The sequence below is a fragment of the Lethenteron reissneri genome, chromosome 34 (genome assembly GCF_015708825.2).
Source record: "Lethenteron reissneri isolate LAM-NWPU_2019-01 chromosome 34, ASM1570882v1, whole genome shotgun sequence".
Taxonomy (NCBI): domain Eukaryota; kingdom Metazoa; phylum Chordata; class Hyperoartia; order Petromyzontiformes; family Petromyzontidae; genus Lethenteron; species Lethenteron reissneri.
In genome coordinates this window covers 12,236,157-12,255,201 of record NC_083812.1, presented here as the reverse complement: position 1 = coordinate 12,255,201, position 19,045 = coordinate 12,236,157, and the positions used below count along the sequence as shown (strand labels likewise).

The 19,045-nt window shown below is 46.9% G+C and overlaps 1 protein-coding gene across 1 annotated transcript; it reads right to left on the bottom strand.

Moving 5' to 3' along the window:
* Positions 1–206: 206 nt before the first annotated feature.
* WDR91 (WD repeat domain 91) lies at positions 207–18,843 on the bottom strand. Its single transcript, XM_061565303.1, has 2 exons — positions 18,339–18,843; positions 207–6,944 (listed from the first exon to the last, which is right to left on the bottom strand). Exons 1-2 carry the CDS (start codon positions 18,486–18,488, stop codon positions 5,016–5,018), a joined length of 2,079 nt encoding a protein of 692 aa, XP_061421287.1. The 5' UTR covers positions 18,489–18,843; the 3' UTR covers positions 207–5,015.
* Between the last annotated feature and the right edge of the window lie 202 nt (positions 18,844–19,045).

The window sequence follows — 19,045 nt, the reverse complement described above, 5'->3', positions numbered from 1 at the left end:
TGGAACAAGTTAGTCAAGACAGCAACTTGCTGTCACGTGCCGAAGAGGAGAGGGGTAACTACATCTCATAGAAGCCTTCATGCAAGAGGGAAACAACCTGCCCTGCGCCATCAGGCTTTTCCACGTACAGCGCTGTGTTTCTTCCTGGTTCAGCAGTTCCACTGCTGGATTATTTTTTCCGCCCGAGGACGACCGCTTGTGTTGTGATTTTCTACCTACGCGACTTTACCGAAAGAACCAAAGAGGATAGCGCATGGCTTATTTCAATATTTATTGACTCAAAAGGTAACGCACCAAACGTAGCAGAGTGCACATACAACTTACGTTAATTCGTATGCACAGCATCACTCTCCGAAGGCCTCCACCAACTAATTATATGTGCAATACCGGAATAACCTCAACAAAAATAGAAGAAAACAATTAAAGAAAAACCATTAACTTTCCAATACTTATGTGATTGGCATTTTGGGCTTCCTGCTCAGACACGTATTGCATTACATTAAAAAGCATAATTATTAATTTCTGAAACTTAATTATATGCAGACAGACCAGTAGATCACTCCTATCCCTCTTCACATAAGGTAATGAGAAAACTTTTGTCAGCCACCATCTGGTTCCTAATTTGGGACTGGTAACCCCTGCAAGCACCCAAATGGCGTGCTGTTTCCACGTGTGCACACACACACACACACAGAGGCCGTGCCTCCATGCGGGATTCGTTGTTTTTGACCGTGCACTCCAGTGAATCTGTATTCCACCACCTTCCCCCCGTGGTGGTAATGAAACACATTTTTTTAAGATTGTTCAAATACCCAGGGATGTAAATAATTAACAATGTTGTTATTATTAATGCTTATTTGCGTGTACATCCCAGATACTTCCGTGATGATGTGAAGACACATCATTATTATTTTCACCCAGGGGCCATACGACCAGGGAGGAGGCCGAGTGACAAATACAAAGCTCGGTGGCAGCGGACGACTGTGGCCTCCTAATGACATTCGTACCAAGCAGGATACCCAAAGCTGATTGGAATCCGAAAACGGTTACCGTGCACAGAGACAAAATTATGAAACAGAAAACTATTATTAAGGGGTGTGGGAGGTGGTGCATGTCAAAGAGTGTGCACAACTTACATGATGTATCCTGAAGCCGAGATTGCACCATGCTATACACACACACACGATTCTTAGTATTCAAGGTCAAAGTGTCTCTCTGCTAAAAACTGCGAGTGGGGAGGACGATTCCCCTCGCCTCCACTGGTGGCCCCCGAGCCCCGTGGTGAAAAAGTCACTTTCCCCGAGACAAGCGCTGCTCATTCCCTACAAAGTGCTGCTCAATCTACGGCCCCGAGAGGGATGAATGGCCCAGTCTACCCCCCAACCAGGATTTGAACTTCTTATGATGAGTTGAGTCCACATGCCATTGCCATCGTTTTAGTCTATTCCAGGGTGAAACAAATGGCTATTGACATTTAACAATGGTGTGGGCTCGGCAAACGTTTTAAGCAATTGCATTTATGACGCTGCTCCGAACTATTGTGTGAGAAAAATATTGTAATGCACATAATAAAGAACAGAATGCCACTTATCACCCAAATAACTGAATCCATCATTCACTACCCACACCAAATGCTGTATACTGGTCCCATGATCATGGCATCCTTTCAAATGTCAAATATTATCGCAGAGAAACCTCAAGTCTGAAAAACATTTTAAGTGTGGCAACTATAAAAGCACGCATCGTGAGCAGAGACAAGATCTGAGTCGTGGTGTGGACTGGCGAGGTGGCGTTGCATGGCATGGGGATTCACATCCTTGTCTCTTTACACACGAGAGCACGATTCACCCAAAATTCATATTTATGTTCCTGTAACTTCATTTTACTTTGAATTGCTTTTAAAATTCAGTTGCACAAGACAACTTACTACTCGAAATTTAATATTGTTTGTGCACCGTTTTCAATTTCTTTCGTAAAATGGTTGTTTTTGCTCTAATCTGAATGCCATTGTTTCTGCCCCAATTTCTATTTAGTTTGTTGTTATTTTTTGTTTTAATGTTCTGGTTTTTGTAATTTTGGTGACCCGGGTCACTCTAGCACAGGAAACCAACATGGTCTCTTTAGTTCTCACCTGATTATACAAAATCAACGTGAAACTTGAGAATGAAGAGTAAAAACCTTGTGCGTATGGTCTCATGAAGTACAAACACAACTACGGTCATCTTAGTCTTAACTAGCACACTGAAATAATCCAAGGTGTGCGAGGGTTTGTAACATAATCACAGTCCAAGGTGAAGGAGGCAGAGAGGCAAAGCATTGCCCTGAATTAGGGATCTGTGGCCCATCCGCGTGACGCCTTTCGTACCAAGATTGTCACCGACTTCAATAAGTGCTGTCTCATCCACATGGTGTTCAACCACCACACCGCAGGTCACCACAACACTTCTCGCTCTCTCTCCGCTTACCTCTCTTTCACTGCTCAACTTTTGAGTTCACCTTGGAAAAGAAACGCGTACACTTCTCTTAACAACTTTGACAGTGCACGTTTGTTGCTGCCCGCTTGACGTTTTGGACCTCTGGGCCTGTGCTCAGTAACTGCGTCAGTAAAAGTGCACTTAAAACATTTACATTTGGAAACTATTATGCAATAATACTCACAAAGATAGACGAGGCTAATAAATTGTAAATTAACTCAAATTCTCCATTGTATACACCAGTCAACATAAGCTCATGGCAGTTCAACGTTATATGCATCGTGTGCATGACTGTGTGAACAGTGTGGCGATAAACGGCTTTTGAGATAAAGCAAAAACAAAGACATCGATGCAGTATTTAACACTTATGGTCGACCCTAAATATAAATATAATAGCTGTTACATTGCTATACGATGCACAATAGCAGTGCGCCCATGGGTTATCTACGTGTGGGTATTGTTCTGCTTGAACATCCTGTGTACCAACCGTCATGCGTGTCACGCGGAGCACGTTTCTAACACGTACGGGTGTATCATATCCATTTGCGAAACACGGGAACGTTGCGCCAAGCATTCGCACAACGCTGTGCTCCGCAGCTTCAATCGTAGGCACAAATGCCCAATTCATATGCATGTGGGTTTTCTTGTTCCGGCCCGTTTGTTCGACACAGATGCATCCATCACACAGGAGTGACTTCACTGCACAACCGCAAAGCATTTGCACTGTAGGGTGTGGGGTCGCTGGGTTAACGAGTTCAGACGAAGCAGCGATGTCACATCCTCCTCCCGTTTCCCGAAGGGTGAGACGGGTCCGTCGCGTGACTAGTGGGCCAAGCAGGAGGATGTCAAATCGGAGCGGATCAATGGACGCCTCTCATTTCATTCCCGGGCCCTGTTCCTATTTCCCTGCAGTCACGCCCCGTGCTGAACCGCCTCCGTTCAGCGTAATGCTAAGCGCTTTTTAATACGCGTAGGCAGGCAAACATCGATACTGTGAAACGTGACTGCGTACACAACTCAAATGCTGTCTGTAAAATGTATGTATCTCGAACTTCTTGCGCACCGTGCTAATCAGAGGTGCGGTGAAAATGCTATTAAAATGGCCAATGTTCCCAAAGGAGTGTAAGAAAATTGAAAACCTTGAACAAGGATTTAATAGTGTCTATTATTTCTAACATATTCTTAACGGATTTGGGTTAAATCATGTAATGCTCTGACCAGATTTATGTCGTAAGACAATCCACTACCCAACATAGAAGTGGCCAGTTCATTACATAGCCCCTAACCAAGAATGTTATAACGAATCGATTTGGCTGCGAAAACGTGTGTGTTAAATTCTTAACAGGATTCGTATTCATTTGCCTCGGAAGTGGTGACATCCAACGGCCGGGAACGCTCACATTTTGTTCCCATTGTGGATTTACCGACATTACGTGGCACCACCTCGTGGCAACATCCAAGGCGCCCGCTGTGCGAGATGCCCAGCCCAGCACGGCGAGGAGTTTCGTATTAATGTGGGGAATTGATCGGCAATACGTTGGCATTGGGAAAAAAAAGAAAACCTCTAAAACAGGGGTCCCCAACCGGTACCGGTCCGCGGCCTGTTAGGAACCGGGCCGCACAGCAGGAGGTGAGAGGCGAGTCCGCGCGTGGCCCGCCCATTATTTTATTTACCACTTCCATCCGCGCCTCTTTCCCGCACTGCGCACTTGTCTGTCACAGTTTTGGTAAGCCCACAAGCTAACCCGTAGCCAAAATGAGTAAAAAACAAACGTCGCTGGAGAGCTTCTTTGAAAAGGGGCAAAGACCCAATGATGAACCCTCCCACTCGCCACGGTCCATGAAAAAATTGTCTTCCACGAAACCGGTCCCTGGTGCCAAAAAGGTTGGGGACCGCTGCTCAAAAAGATCATTCAACTCTAACAATCTCACAACTTGTCGAAGAAGCGAGAAAATAAACCATGGAGGAACGCTCATAATACATTCCTAAAAGATTACCAGTGCCCATTGACCAAAGAAGCAATCTTTCATTGAGGCTTAACAATTTTAAACTGTAATGTTTGCGTAAATGTGAAATTAAACATTGCAGGTTGACTGGATATCCTGCATGAGCAGCAAAGTGTGATCTTCAGATGTGGACAAACACAAACCGTTTCAAGCTGCATTTCCCTGCACTGGTGCGCGTGCTTTTGGTAAGCAGAAGCTGTCAGTGAAGACGTGACAGATGTACAACATGACCCGACCGAGATTTATCCTGTCCGAGGACAACAGAGCTGCATCGCATGATCATATATTGCGTGCAAGGCATGCGGTGAGCGTGAGTAACGTGACAAGAGTGATGTGCCGAGTGTGTCGGTCCATGAAGGGCTCTGCTTATGGAGATGTTTGTTTTACATTGGGTATTGTGGCGTGGCGTGTGGCGCCGTTCGTTGTGGTGCTTTGCGACGTGTCGGCGTGTTATGCGACGCATCACCGTGCAGGTGGTTGTCGTGCCGAGAGTAACGCCGGGGTGCGACACCATGCGATGTGGGCCGCGCCACTCTACTGCGCCAGCAGCGTCGACACGCGTATCTTGCCATCCATTGACGCGGTGAGGCACATGCCGCAGTCCATAGCCGTGGTCCACTCTACGGTGACCACAGGGGCGCGATGCCCGCCCAGCGTGAGGCACGGCGAGAGCGAGCCCGACTCCAGGCGGTAGACGATGCCTCCGTGTGCGGAGCACGTGAGCACGTGCTGCCCCGACGAGGGCTCGAAGGCGAAGAGCCGCCCGCGGGGCGCGTGCGTCTGCTTGTACCCGCTGCAGCCGCACACCTCGAAGGGGCCTGCCGCGTCGGCGTGTACCTCCAGCTCGGCCACGCGCGCGCCCTCGCGCTGCAGGTGCCACTGCGTGAACTTTCCGTCTGCGCCCATGCTGAACACGCCTGTCTCGTCGCCGCTGAACTCCACCGAGCACACCTCGCCCTGGTGCGCGCGCCAGCTCATTAGGCAGTCGTAGCGCTGCACATCGTACAGGCGGATCAGCCCGTCGGTCGCCCCGCACACCAGCAGGTTCCCGTTGTGGTTGAAGGACACGCAGGTGATGGCGACGGGCTCAGGGTCCAGTGTGAACAGGTGTTGCTGACGCAGCGTCTTCGCGTCCCACAGAGACAGCTGGCCCCGTGTGGCGGACCCCCCGGCCGCTTCTGGAGGCGACGTCCCGTTGCCGTGGGCGCTAGCGGCAGCCCCGCACACGAACGACCCGCCCGTGGGGCTGCAGGCAAGCGCCAGCACGCGCGGGTATGCCATGTCGAGGGTGACGTCCGCCACGGACTTCTTTTGGTCGGTGTCATAAAAGCGCACACTGCCGATCCCACTGCCAAGCAGCAGGAGACGGTGCGGCTTGGTCGCCCACTCGAGCGACAGGAGCGGAGACTTGGCCATGACCGTGGTGTGCGTCTGGGGGGTTGGGCTGCAAGACCACACCTTCACCACCCCGTCCACATCCACACTCGCCACCCGGCTCCCTGACGCGTCGAACTTGCAGTGCATTATGGGGGAATGGTGCTCGGAATACTCCTCTTGACAGAGCACGAGGAAGGGCTGCTGGGAGGCTTCTTCGCGATTGATACGCGCTCCCCCCGAAGCGGCGGCGGTGGTGGCGGCGGTGGTGGCGGATGCTTTACTCTGCGCCTCTGCTTTGCTGGGAGAGTCTGTTGCACTCTGTTCCGAGTCGGGCCGTTTCTCCACACTGAGGGCGGACGCCTTGAGAAGCTGCTGACGGGATTCCCGCTCCGATTGCCCATTGCGGCGCGCACGCTCCGTCTGCCGCCCGTCGCGCACACCGCCACTGCGCCCACTTTCGCACACTGCGGCGTCTTTACGCAAGGGCGTCGTTTGTTTCTTCACAGAAGAGCTTTTCTGAGCGGACCCAGACGCCTGCCGAGACTTCTGCTCCGCAGTAACGGCCACGTCGGCTTCGCCCGCTCGCACGAAAGGCACGTCGGCGAGTTTCCTGGGTTTCTGAGCCTCAACCTGTCCATACAGCTTGAACCTCAAAGCCTCGTTCTCCTCTTGCAAAATGTTGCTCCTCTGCACCTCGGAATCGAAACACAACAAGCTGGGCACCGGCATCGTGTGCAGCAGAACGCTCAAGAAGTTGTGTAGCGAGAGCCAGAGGGTGTCGTTCCACTGCTTGGTGAAGTAAGCGCTGAAGGTGGAATGCGTCTCTGGGCTGGGCAGAAATGGAAGAGCAAACCACTCCCTCCACTCGGGGGAGCCGTGCAGCTCGGGGCCCACGCGCTGGAAGAACTCGAGCGTCTTGTCAGGCCGGCCGGCTTGCACGCTGTGCGCAACGTACGCTCGCAGCACGCCCGTGCGCAGCTTGCACGTGGTGAGCATGTGCGCGTGCTCGAGGCGCGAGAAGAGACGTTTCTCCAGGTGAGCCCACAGATCGCGTAGTGACTGCAGGTCCAGCGAGCTCACGCATAGCTGTGACGGCGGCAGCGGCGGCGGCAGCAGCAGCAGGGGGATGTTACAAGCGGCGTTAATCAACACAACATAAACGCAATAATTCGTACACTAGACTTTGGGGGAGGCTATATAATGATCTGGCCAAATTGTGTTAAGACCCTTCACCACCCGGCACAGATAAACATGTTAAAATTGTTAAACGGTGTGCCAGCCTTTAACGTGTCAATTGTTATCATTTTATCTCAACGGTTAAATCTTAAGGACAATGCTCACAACCAAATTTAAACGTTAGAAATTATGACTGTTAGGTATGTACATAATGTAGCAGGTTAATAATAACTCTGGGCAGTGGTTATCTCCTCTTTACAGCCCCGAGTCAGTGGAGGAAATTCCACATTCATGTGACAGGGTGTAGGTCGATCCAAAGTACAACAACGGTTGACTAACCACAAGATAGTGCTAATTGTATCGACCCTGGCTAGATGAAGCACCAAGGAGATGCAACATACGGAGAGCTGCGATAACAAAAAGGGCAAAGGCAGATTGGCAAGGAGTGACAGCTGAATATAATCATGTGACAGAGTTTAGCAATGCTGGTGTCATTGAAATGAATGGAAAATTATAAGATTACAATAAAATGTAAAACTAGCAAACAGTTATGGAAATGGTACTAGGAGATAAGTTACCAGAGGGAAATGAGCTCATGGACAAAACACCGAGGATGGTGGTGATGATGATAAATGAAGTGACGGTTTGAATCTCTGCAAGTTATGATCACAACAGATGCGAAGTACATGACGGAGAATAAGGAAAGCGACACGCAGGCCACAGTGGCACCACTCGGGGTGATGACGCAGCCCAGCGGTAGCGCGTTCTCCCTTGTCGCAGAGGATCATGGTTCGAATCAAGCAGGCTGCCCTGGTTAATGCTGCGGGCGTATTAACCAGAAAATACAAGTCGTCTGCTTTGCCCCGGATGTTAAAGATCACATCAAAATGAGTAGGCCACTGTCTGCCGGCCAGTCCACATTTTCCAAATTCAAAGAAATTAGACCACAAATTACTCAATTGGGATTACACATAGCAACGTCACCCCGTACTGTGAAACTACTGCAGACTTATGCCTGTGAAACTTAGCGCCTTCCTTCACGATAGCCTTCCGCCAAAAGAATGGTTGTGAATACCAAGCTTCGTGGGCAGCAGTGCTGAGAAATGAGCTCAAAGAAAGCATCCGTGGCGTTTTGTTGCAGACAGCACGGGGGGGGGGGGGGGGGGGGGGGCTTTAGTTACCACACAAAAGATTCTGTGCAGGAAAAATGTCTGAGAAGACAGGGCACCAGGTACAGAGACTAAATGACAAATGATGTGCGTGCAAAATGGTTGGTGGAGGAACAGATTAGCCAAGGTGGTGGCAAAAAGCAGCAATGGAGAAAGATAAGCAAATTGATTGAAGGGTCGATGGAGCGAGGAAAAAAAAAGACGGCAGAGTTGGAAGGACATCAGAAATCAGCACAGGCTGGGATATGAATGCATGAAAGAGAATGCAGAATAAAAACGTTCGAAGTTTCACATAAAAAAATTAAGAGCAGCTAAAAAGGAATGGAACAAAAAATTAAGAAAATTTCAGCGCTAGATTTGTCATTAACTAATTCCCTATGTTCTGCGAGGAGCCATTTCTTGAAACGTCCCATTCTCTACATTTATTTTTACGGCAGTGTTATTGACAAATGTGTCGAGTCTTTCCGTTATTTTAACTCTATGACCTGTCCTTTCAAACACACTTTCTCTCCCGCAGCTTTCTAAGTTACTTATGAAACTCTGCTTGGTTATTTTCATGTTGGTGTGCCATTTTACACCCTCTAAAGATCTCTCCCAACTGCAATTACTTCAGAATGAGCTCCACCATTGCTTTGATTAAACCAATTCGTTTTCGTCGTACAAAAACAGTGCACCCAATCAGACAAGAGTTCATCTCGGTAAAAAAAACTAACTAGATCATAAATGTATTATTGGACGACATATCACTTGGTAAAATATCACCATGTAAACGAGCAGTGTTTAGTTAATTTTAATGTTACTGTAACCACAATACAATATTGCAATTTTTCATCTCGTTTTTGACCTTATCTCAAGGCGTTATACAGTCGGTATATTTTATAGAGTGAGGCCAACAGTCGTAGGCAGAGAGAAAATGGAAGGTGAGAAAAGGGAAGGTCTTGAACAAAGGCGGGGAGTCGACAGCATGGTTGGCCGGGGGAGAGGAGAATGAGCAAACTCACAATGAGCGAAGGTTGACTGGGACCTTCAACAGAAAGCCTTGATTGGTGGAGCAGAGTGTATATGAAGGGGATTAGAGTGAGATGAGAGGGGAGAGGTCAGAATAGGCGAGTGCATGGGGGATCTTGAAGACGGTGAATGTGATCTTGAAATCGATCTGGGATTAGATTGGAAGCCAGTGGAGGGATTGAAGTATTGGGGTGATGCGGTCCCTTGTCTGAGGGTGGGTGCAGAGTCGGGCAGCAGTAATTTGTGGAGTTTGAAGAGTAGAGATTTGGGAGGCCATAGATAAGGGAGTTGCAATATCCAATTCGGGATGTGATGAAGGCATGTTTTGTGTGTGGAAAGAAACCGGCATTCCTGGAAGAAACACTCAGAAGTTTGGGCAGATGGATTCAAGAACCAACTGTACTGAAATATCGTGGCCACCTCGAAGCCCAATGGGTTTGGCAAGTTTCACAAATCCACACAATCCACCAGCTCTTGCCTCTAGCATGCTGAATCACGCATGTATCACCGCGCCAGGCCCTGCACTGGAAGCACGGTTCTGAAGAGCACAAGGGGCAGACTTCATGCAAAAGGTTGACACTAGTCTTGTGGAAGGTGGAAAGCAATCTAAGTAAAATTTCCCAGACCAATGTGTTTGCCCTCCAACTGTACCCACTCCTGCAGCTCTCTTGGTGAGCACAAAGGCTTCCACACTAGTTTCAATACAAATGTGAGTATCGATGCTACAAAATAAGACCGAGCCATTTCATAAACCTCCTTTCACAGTTATGACAAAAAATACATTTTACCACCATTCCCTACATTTTCAGCATGCTTACAAAACCTCAGCTCTTCAATCTCCACTGTAATACAATTTTGGAGCATTGAACTATAAACTCGCCCAAGGCTAAATATTTTTGCTTTGGGGATGTATGTAGAACTTATTTTCACCATACGTAGCCAACCATGCTAATGGGAGGGATGGCACAAACCCAATCCCTATCTGACGAATCAGACGCAAGTGGCCGCAGCAGAGTTGCTGCAGCTTTGTCCTAGCTTACGTTGTGTTGCATTCTGGGAATACAAGGAATGAGGGAGAATCATGGACAAACCTGCAATGAAAGCTAAACATGTTTTAACGCTTTTGTTCCTTGTTGTCATAATTGTGAGCAAAAACAATTCAAATGAGCCTTGGCCTCGCGACAAGGACCCAGTGGTGAAAATGTAAACGTGGAAGTGTCAATATGAAACCTATTAATCCTGCAGCCCATATTCCCTGCCGTGTCCCAACTGAAAAAAGCATCTTAGAGTAAAAATATGAAAAGTTCTGAAAAGTGCTGGTATACAGGTTTGGTGTAATGAGAAGTGCCGGTACGGTGTTCCATTGTATAACAGCCCATTTTTACCACTACAGCAGCTCTGACTGTGAAGACAAAAGGACAAATTGTAATGTGTAACAGCACCACTTGTGTTTTTTTTTGCTGAGTAGATGAACAATGACACTATCTAAGTCTGCCATGTGGTGGGTCATCAGGCTGGTCAAGGACAACTTCTCCCAGCTGAGAGAGAGGCAGCCGCTTCACTTCCCTCATTAGCAAGCTGCGAGGAGCATCGTGGCAAAAGCACACCGTTTCACTCGGCTGATTTTCTAATTTTGTTGAACACTTTTCTGGTGAGGGTATCTGTCTATCTCAAGGCTGTGGGTTGAATAGTATGCAGTGTATTCCAATAAAGGTGAAAGCCTACATTTAGCTGGAACAAAATAGGACAATCTGCCTCCTTCACATGTGTCCCTCCACGAAAAAAAATGTTTTGACACATCCCATCAGCCACACAGCCTTCTGGGAGTGCGTAATTTTAGCAGCCATTTGTTAAAAACAAGCAAACTGGGTCAATTTTAACATTCAGTGTCTCAACAGCAGTCAGGCTTGCTTAAACCAATGCTCGTGAATTGCCAGATGTTTATCGGCAAGACCCTCTCTTAGAAATGGGTCCTGTATAAGAAGTCAGGTGGCTTCAAAGGAGGGGGGGGGGGTGATCATGGCAGTGCCCTCGTTGGTTCAACACAAGCGAACTCATGTCATTGCCACTCAGACCTGGATTGTTCCCAGTGGCGACTGCAAGCAGGGGGCAAGAGGTCGAGCATTAATATTCCTCTTGCCGACAGCAAAGCAGATGGAGGGGGGCACAATGGTACAGGAAAAGATGCAAAGTGACAGCCACGCAAGCGTCATGCGCGCCTCCTGGCAGCCCGACGCCAATCCGCGGCACCGGGTGGAGCTCTCGCGCAGCACCAGCTGCTCCTACGGGAGTGGGACCCGGCCCTGCGCCACAGCGTTGCAACGCGGCACGCGCAACGGGCGACCTTACGCGCTTGCGCTCACTGCGAGACGAACGACGACTCGACCCAGCGCATCGAGGAAGAGCGTGGCCCACTTTCACCGTGCACAAGTTTCCACCCAGTTAGGTAATTATATGCACACTATAAACTGGCAGAAACATGCACAGAATGGTTAGCAGTTTGCTAATGCTGTATCAATAATCCTGTTACACGCTGGGGTGAAGCCATTCATCAGTGCGCACCTCTGTTGGTGGACCTGAGCCAGTGGTGGAAACTCCATATTCATATGGCAGAGGTGAGCGTATAAACAAGGTAATACCATTAACTTTAAAGAAAAACAGTTCTCATTTTATGGATCCAGAAGGGATATGAAGGGCTAAGTCGACCTCTGTTTACCCACAAAGGACTCCCTGAGTCCCAGGACCCATTTGAAAGAGCACCCTGTTTGGCAAATTTCGTTTTCAGTCACTTTTAAAATAGCAACTCTCTATAGCCTGTTTGGCGACGCGCCAGCTGTGTGTTCGATGGAACAGGGTCTCAGTGATGTCTCATCGTAGCGGTCAACAAATTGCCTGAGAATAAATCCAGATGAGATGGGGGGGGGGAATGGCCGTCAATGCCGGCTTGCGAGTGGCTCATGGGCAGATGAAGTCTGCTTGGTCAATGGGGATAAAGCCAGTGCTTGTAAAATCAGGACACGACCTTGGAGTTATTCGAGCAAGCAGCTTTCACCTGGTTCATCAAGTAGATGCAGCCATCCGGATGAGATTAGTTTTTCAGCAATAAAAAGTAGATTGTGCACTCAAGCATAATTTTTTTTCCCTATCAGTATCAGTACCCAAGCAACCCTCCAGATTAGCTATAGTTAGCAAATCCCTCTTAATACCTTGTGCCGACCTGCAGGGAAGCTGAGAGCAGAAATACAGGCACCCTGAAGGCTGACTTGACACTCAATAATATGAACCAAGGACCCACACCATAGCTGTCAATTTGGCAATAACAGAGCCAAAGATTACAGCCACAACACATTTATCTGAACCACCTCCCTCCAGGACTGAATTCACAAAAGTAAAAGAAGTGGAAACAATGAATAATTAATATGCCAACAACGACCCTCATCAAGCACTCCAAACAGTACGCCGAAATAGCAATCTTAACCACTCATGCATAACCCCTTGCTTACAAAACCATCTATCTTTCAATTCAAGGTCCAATATATAACCGTGCAAATTTATCAACTCGTAACATTATACCGCAAACTGTAAACACTGACAGAAAACGTCAGTTGTTCTGACTAATGAATTGAGAAATTGCAGGACAGCAAAAAATAATACTTTCACGTTATCTGGATGCCAATCAAATCTCTAACTCAAAACAATCAGGTTCTCAGTCTAGACACTGTATTGCGACTGCTATTTCAACAGCTTCAAATAATATTTAAGGTTATTTGGATATGAAAAAGAATGTTTGGGTGTCCTTATCGATTTGCCAAAAATCCTTTGATATGACAGACCGTCGCATTCTAACTTACAAGTTATTCGAACACAGCTTCAGAGCTAAGGGATGGGTTTTCAAATAACCTTGAAAGGAAGGAAACGACGTACAATATCCGAAAACCAAATTATCAGACCCCGCCCACCCACCCACAAAGCTAACGGTGTTCTCTCGGGCTCAACACTTGGTCCAGCATTGTTTGGGGGGTTTTTTGTGAGTAAAGAATGTAGGGTTTAAAATTGACTCACTCGAAAATTCATTTTTATGTAAATTACATTTGATGCGAGCAACAGATCTAATTGAAGTTCACACTAAATTGCAAAGGTATTTTTTTCAAATATTCAACAGAATCTTATAACCTTAAGACTTCTGATAACTGCAGGAAAGACAAACTTATTATCCTGGACAAGCTGAAATCCCTTTTGAAATTGAATCCCAGCAAATTATCGCCAACCACATCATGCAGCGCCACTATTACAAATTTAAAACGCCATAGATCGTGGCACTCTCCGTCCAAAAACCTTGTAGAAATTAACCAGGTTAGGGTTCTCTTACATAAATAAAGTTTGCTTTTCATCAACCATTAATTTATTGTGTTCACCTTAATACTTATTTGATTGATTTCATTTCTTTATGAGGGTAAGAAACATTCAGCCAGGGGCTGTTTTACGAGAATGACCCACAGAGGACCTTGATGGAAAAAAAGTTACAGCAAATAAATACGCACATTGCAGACCCTAAGTAGCAACACATTCGAGCAAAACAACATTCAATTAACGCACTACTCAAGTAACACTGGCAGGTAACACAGAAATAAACACCAAATCGCTCAGAGTTCGCTAAGCACATGTGCAAAAAAAGGGAAATCTTCCATCAAAAAACGTATTAGATCTGCTCAAATTACAGCTTCGCCAGCATCAGTTCAAGCAAGTCTGACTATGCAGATGAGACACAATGTAAAAACTGGTATAGTTTGCTTTTGTTGAACCAATGCTGCTGAAATTATATACTCCCAGAAGGCCATGGCGCTGATGGGATGTGTACAAATACTTACATTTTCTTACGTGGAAATATAGATGTGAAGGAGGCATCATGTCTTATTTACTTTGTCATCCATCATTGTGACTTATATAACATAACTGGTTGTCTGCCACCCTCAATGAAGAGAGATCATACAGGTCCAAATGTCTTTAAGGACTTTAAGAAATTACCCCCGAGTCTATCTGTATTATTCATTTCAGATTTAAATCACGACAATTTAAGATGTTAGACATGGAGGGTGGTGGTGCAGTGGTTAGCACACTGCACTTTGAAGCTGGCTAACTGACGGTGGCGAGTGAAATCTTAACCGGTCTTGGCCTGCATATCTATATGTGCACCTGTGACTTTTGACCTCTTCATTTTCCAATTTAAACTAAATTCCCTCTCCTCCAAACTCCAAAAGATGTTTTCCCACCCCCACCCCGCTAACCCAAGTGATGCACGAGTGCCTATCTTTTCACCAGGGTTGTGTGGTATGATTTTCTTTAATTACACCCTTTAAACTCACAAATGAGTTATTGGTCATCGCCATAGGAATATGGAATGTCCACCGCTGCCTGTGGGATACCTATGGAGATGAGCGATGCTCCTATTGAATGTGATCTTTTTATTTGAAATATTGGCCGCGTGGCGCTGTCAGGGTGCTCAGCGCACACTTCAAAGGTCCGAGTTATATCCTGACCGGGAAATTATTTAGTCAATCATCCCTTCATTGTCAGTAAAGTACCACTTTGTCGGAGCTAGTTGTCCTATACAGCACCTGGCCACTGCCAGAAGAATGTGGAATTTTCACCGCTGGCTTAGGATCTCCAATGGAATGATCACCGACGAATTTTAACTTTAGCAGCGAGACACTTCGACTGAAACAATCACCCTCCACTGCTTACAAGTATTATAGTTAAAAAACAATTACTAGCGCGTGTTATATGGCACTAAATACTGCAGCCATCGAGAGATCTCTTTAACCCGGCAAAGTAAGCAAACACATTGCACGCACTATTGTTTGCACCTACATTTTAACCTCATGGCGGGACCCCGGGGTCCCGAATAAACGGAAGTCAAAATCGTCATTAATAAATTTATTTTTGGCGACTCCGTACCACCGCGCACATAAACGCCGCGACCAACCTGGCGCGGATCATTCTGTTGTCGTCCAAGCACAGCGAGAACGACTGCGCAGAAGAGCTGAACAAGCGAATGCACCCCATGCTTGGGTATGGGCAGGATCATAAGTCTTATTCAAAGCTACTCAAACTGCCTACACGACTTAAGTCATGTATTTGTCGTAACGGTATGCATAATACAGTGAAACTGCTCTCTTATCTTCATTATTATTTTATGACCTACCAATGTCTGCAGCCAGGATAACTCGATGACGATCCTATTACCTGCAGATATTTAACAGATGAGATGCGTTGCACCGTTAATTCCCCCTGCTTGATAATACTTCTCTTGTCGGTATGCATCTGTGCATAGGGTTTTTTTTGCGGTTAAGCCATAGTCCCCACATACCACTCGTATCAATGCAGATAAGAGGAGCGGCGACCCACTATTTTGTAGAGTAATATTGGTATAAACGCTTGTTACAATATGAACAGCGCATTGAAAACGCGTACTATTTCATGTACTGTTTACAAAGTGTGTTCACAAATCCATTGTGAGAAACACGATGATTGACAGAGGGTGTAAATTATTTTATCGATAGTGTAATTAAAGAGGTACTGCAGGTAAGTCGTTTTCAGTTTAAAACGCATAGTTTAACAAAACAACACTTGGCACCATCCTTCAAATCCATTGGTGAAAAAGAGCAAAGTTTTTGTTTACATTATAATATGTTTATGCCAAAGCCAGGGGCTAATGGGACCCCGGGGTCCCGCCATAAGGTTCATTTCTCAAAATGTAACAATATTTATCAGATTCTGCTATGTGTTTTCATCAGGAAGAAATAAACACGGCACCACAGCAATGGCAATGCGTACAATGGTGCTGCAATAAAATGGTACTAATGTAAACTCTCAATAAATGGCTGAGCTTCTCTAATAACATGCCTTAATGAATTCATACTGTGACAGCTGAGAATCGTTTCTCTGAGTATTCCCAATACGAACATCCCTTGGCAGGAACACATTTTCTGGCAGAAGTGTGAACTCCAGCAGCTAACCCCTCGAGTGCCTTTAAGCTTGCTTAAAGCAAATGTCAATGCATCAATACTCGACGTACTTTAAAGTTTAAACTTCCACAGAAGTTAACATGTATTGGAGTGTAATTTCTTAGACAGAATGTAAAATTAAATGCCATGTTTTCTTCAAGGGGCATAGAAACCAAAAGTCAAATTGTGCGATTATTTAAATAGCAAAATGGAACGTACTCTGAATCTCTCTGCGCGTCTCATGCTTACTTGTGTGTATTTATATTTGAGCATCTCGGTGGCTGCCTCTTCCTCCGTCTCTCTCACACGCTCTGTTTCTCTGTGTTTGCAACTGTGTTTTTCCTCTCTCACAATATATATATGTGTCCGTACAATATAGCTTCTCTCCATTTCTGTGCATCTTTCTCGAACTTTCCATCTGTGTCTAGCTCTCTTTTCTATTTTCGTAAACGTCTGTCTTTCACTTTCTCTCCACCGGATCTCTGTGTTTCTCTCTCCAGTTAATACTTTCCAATTTATTGAAAAAAGTTTTCAAAATGAATTACTATTCAGCTACAAATTGAGTATTCAGCGGAATTGTAACGTGTTATTTGGTGGACCCCCTACAGAATACTTGATAATTGGTATTCAGAACTGTTATAATATAAAAAAAACAATGCAATTTGAAAATGCCTAGATGTATTTCATAAGGAATTGCCGGGTGATTATGAAATCGTTCGTTTTGAGATACATGCTTATAAATATTAATGTGTTTCTGATTTAAAAGTCTCGGTATGCTAATGTCTGACTATTACACGCGTTTACCCAGGAAAGTTTCACTCGGTCCCAAGACTCTTTTCGGACGGTTCCTGAAAAAATATATGATTCAAATCTCACCGGTATGGATTTTAATAGTGGCCAACTAGTGTCAAACAGAATATATTTTTCATGAGAGTTCCCTAAAAAAAATTGCAGTCAGATTCACAACCGATAAGCCGGTGATTGTTGGCGTGGCCAGGACAACCAGCTGGCATATCAACCAGTGTGAGAATCTCCAAATTCACATGCGGTTTGCACAAGTGGGCGCAAGCGGACAACACAATGTCCCACGTGTGTGCAACACAGGCAAGTCACCTCTAATGACAAACCACGACGACTCCCACTCACTCTGCCCCCTGCTGGCACCGTGGGGCCTTGACGGGTTGAAGCTGCAGCCAAGATATCTCTGTCTTGTGTCAGTGTCTTTTGAGCCGGTGATTTTTTGACGGTAGCTATACGGACACATGAAACTGTGAAAAAGGTCAATCAAACGAATCTGTTTCGTGAAAAACCAGCATATAAAACTCGTGTATATGCTGCTGACTTCGTTGTAAAAGCACTAAAGCACTGTGTATATCTAGCGGTTTACGCATGTGTAGGGCAAATTGCCCAAGAGTAATGATTCACTTGATAATTATACGATGGGAGTCACCAAAAGTACAAAGTGTACCATAGAACACCTCTAGTTATCAATCGCAAAGCTAGTCTGGTATATGTTATCACTGCCAAAGCACCATAAGTAGAACAAAGCCACACATTACCAAATTTACTCTTTCGAAAACGGCATGGGGCCGTCTTGCTTGACTTCCCTATTTGCTCATGAATTGGCTGACATTGTTGTTTATGGAAGGAACAAGGATGATGGATTGTAAAAAGACATGAAATAGAATACTGCACAGATGGTCATGAGTCAAGGCCCGACTTGTGCAACATTTAAAGGACAGTTTTGTTCTCTCGAAAATGAGAACCGGACCACGTTTGAAGGGAATTGTAAAAGGTTCGCGTGGGCCATGGGGACACAAAGGAGCAGTAGGGCCAGGACAAAGACGAAGAGCATGAAGATCAGAACACCAAGAACTCAGGAGGACTGGGGTCCATGGCCCCCCAAGCGAGGGGGGCCCAAACAGCAACAGACAGCTGCATAGAATCCTCCCCAAAGAAGCCTTCAATGGAGAAGCTTTGTTGAGTGTTTAGAGCCCGTTCTGGGTGTGTGTTTGCGTGAGATAAATGAGAGAGGGTAGCGAATAAACGAGTGGCAATTGCCCCGTACGAGACGATTAAGTGAACAGATGAGTGGCGAGTGGCTTGTGGCTTTGGGCCCGCACCTGCAGCTGCTCGAGGAGCCGCTCGGCACGGAGGCCGCGGTCTCGGTCCCCACGCAGCTCGGCCTCGTAGGCCCGGAGGGTGGCGGCGAAGCCTCGGAACACGAGGAAGTCCCGCACCAGCACGTCCAGACGCTCCACGGAGCTCGACATGTCGTCTCTTTCTCTCTCTCTCGAGCTGTTTCTACGGTCTCGTGTCCGTGTGTTGCCAACGCGGAGGGAGCCGAGCGAGTGGTTGTGGTTGTCACGGGGTTAATGGAGCCGGATACCGGGGCCTTGTCCGCTTGCTCTTGAGACGTGGCCGCTGTGGACGTGTCCGCCTCCTCCTCCTCCACCACTCGAGGAGACGAGGAGCCTCTTGACTGCTCAGCTCGTCTTAGTAGAAGAGCTGGAGATCAGCTGCCCCACGAGAGCCGCCACCACCACCGCCGCTGCCACAAACAACAACAACGAACAGCAGCGCGGATTGTGCGGAGAGGGCCTCAAATGTGGCCACTGGAGGCGCTGTGACCCCCCCCCCCCAACCGCTTCCCCCCCCCCAACCGCTTCCCCCCCCCCCACCGCTTCCCCCCCCCCAACCGCTTCCCCCCCCCCCAACCGCTTCCCCCCCCCAACCGCTTCCCCCCCCCCCCAACCGCTTCCCCCCCCCCAACCGCTTCCCCCCCCCCCCAACCGCTTCCCCCCCCCCCAACCGCTTCCCCCCCCCCTCA

What these genes read in the sequence shown, in the direction of transcription:
- WDR91 (XM_061565303.1), bottom strand. Translation starts at nt 18,488, where the DNA reads ATGTCGAGCTCCGTGGAGCGTCTGGACGTGCTGGTGCGGGACTTCCTC. An exon ending in GGCTCCTCGAGCAGCTGCAG is followed by an intron (nt 6,945 to 18,338) that starts GTGCGGGCCCAA and finishes CCGCCGTCACAG; the next exon opens with CTATGCGTGAGCTCGCTGGA.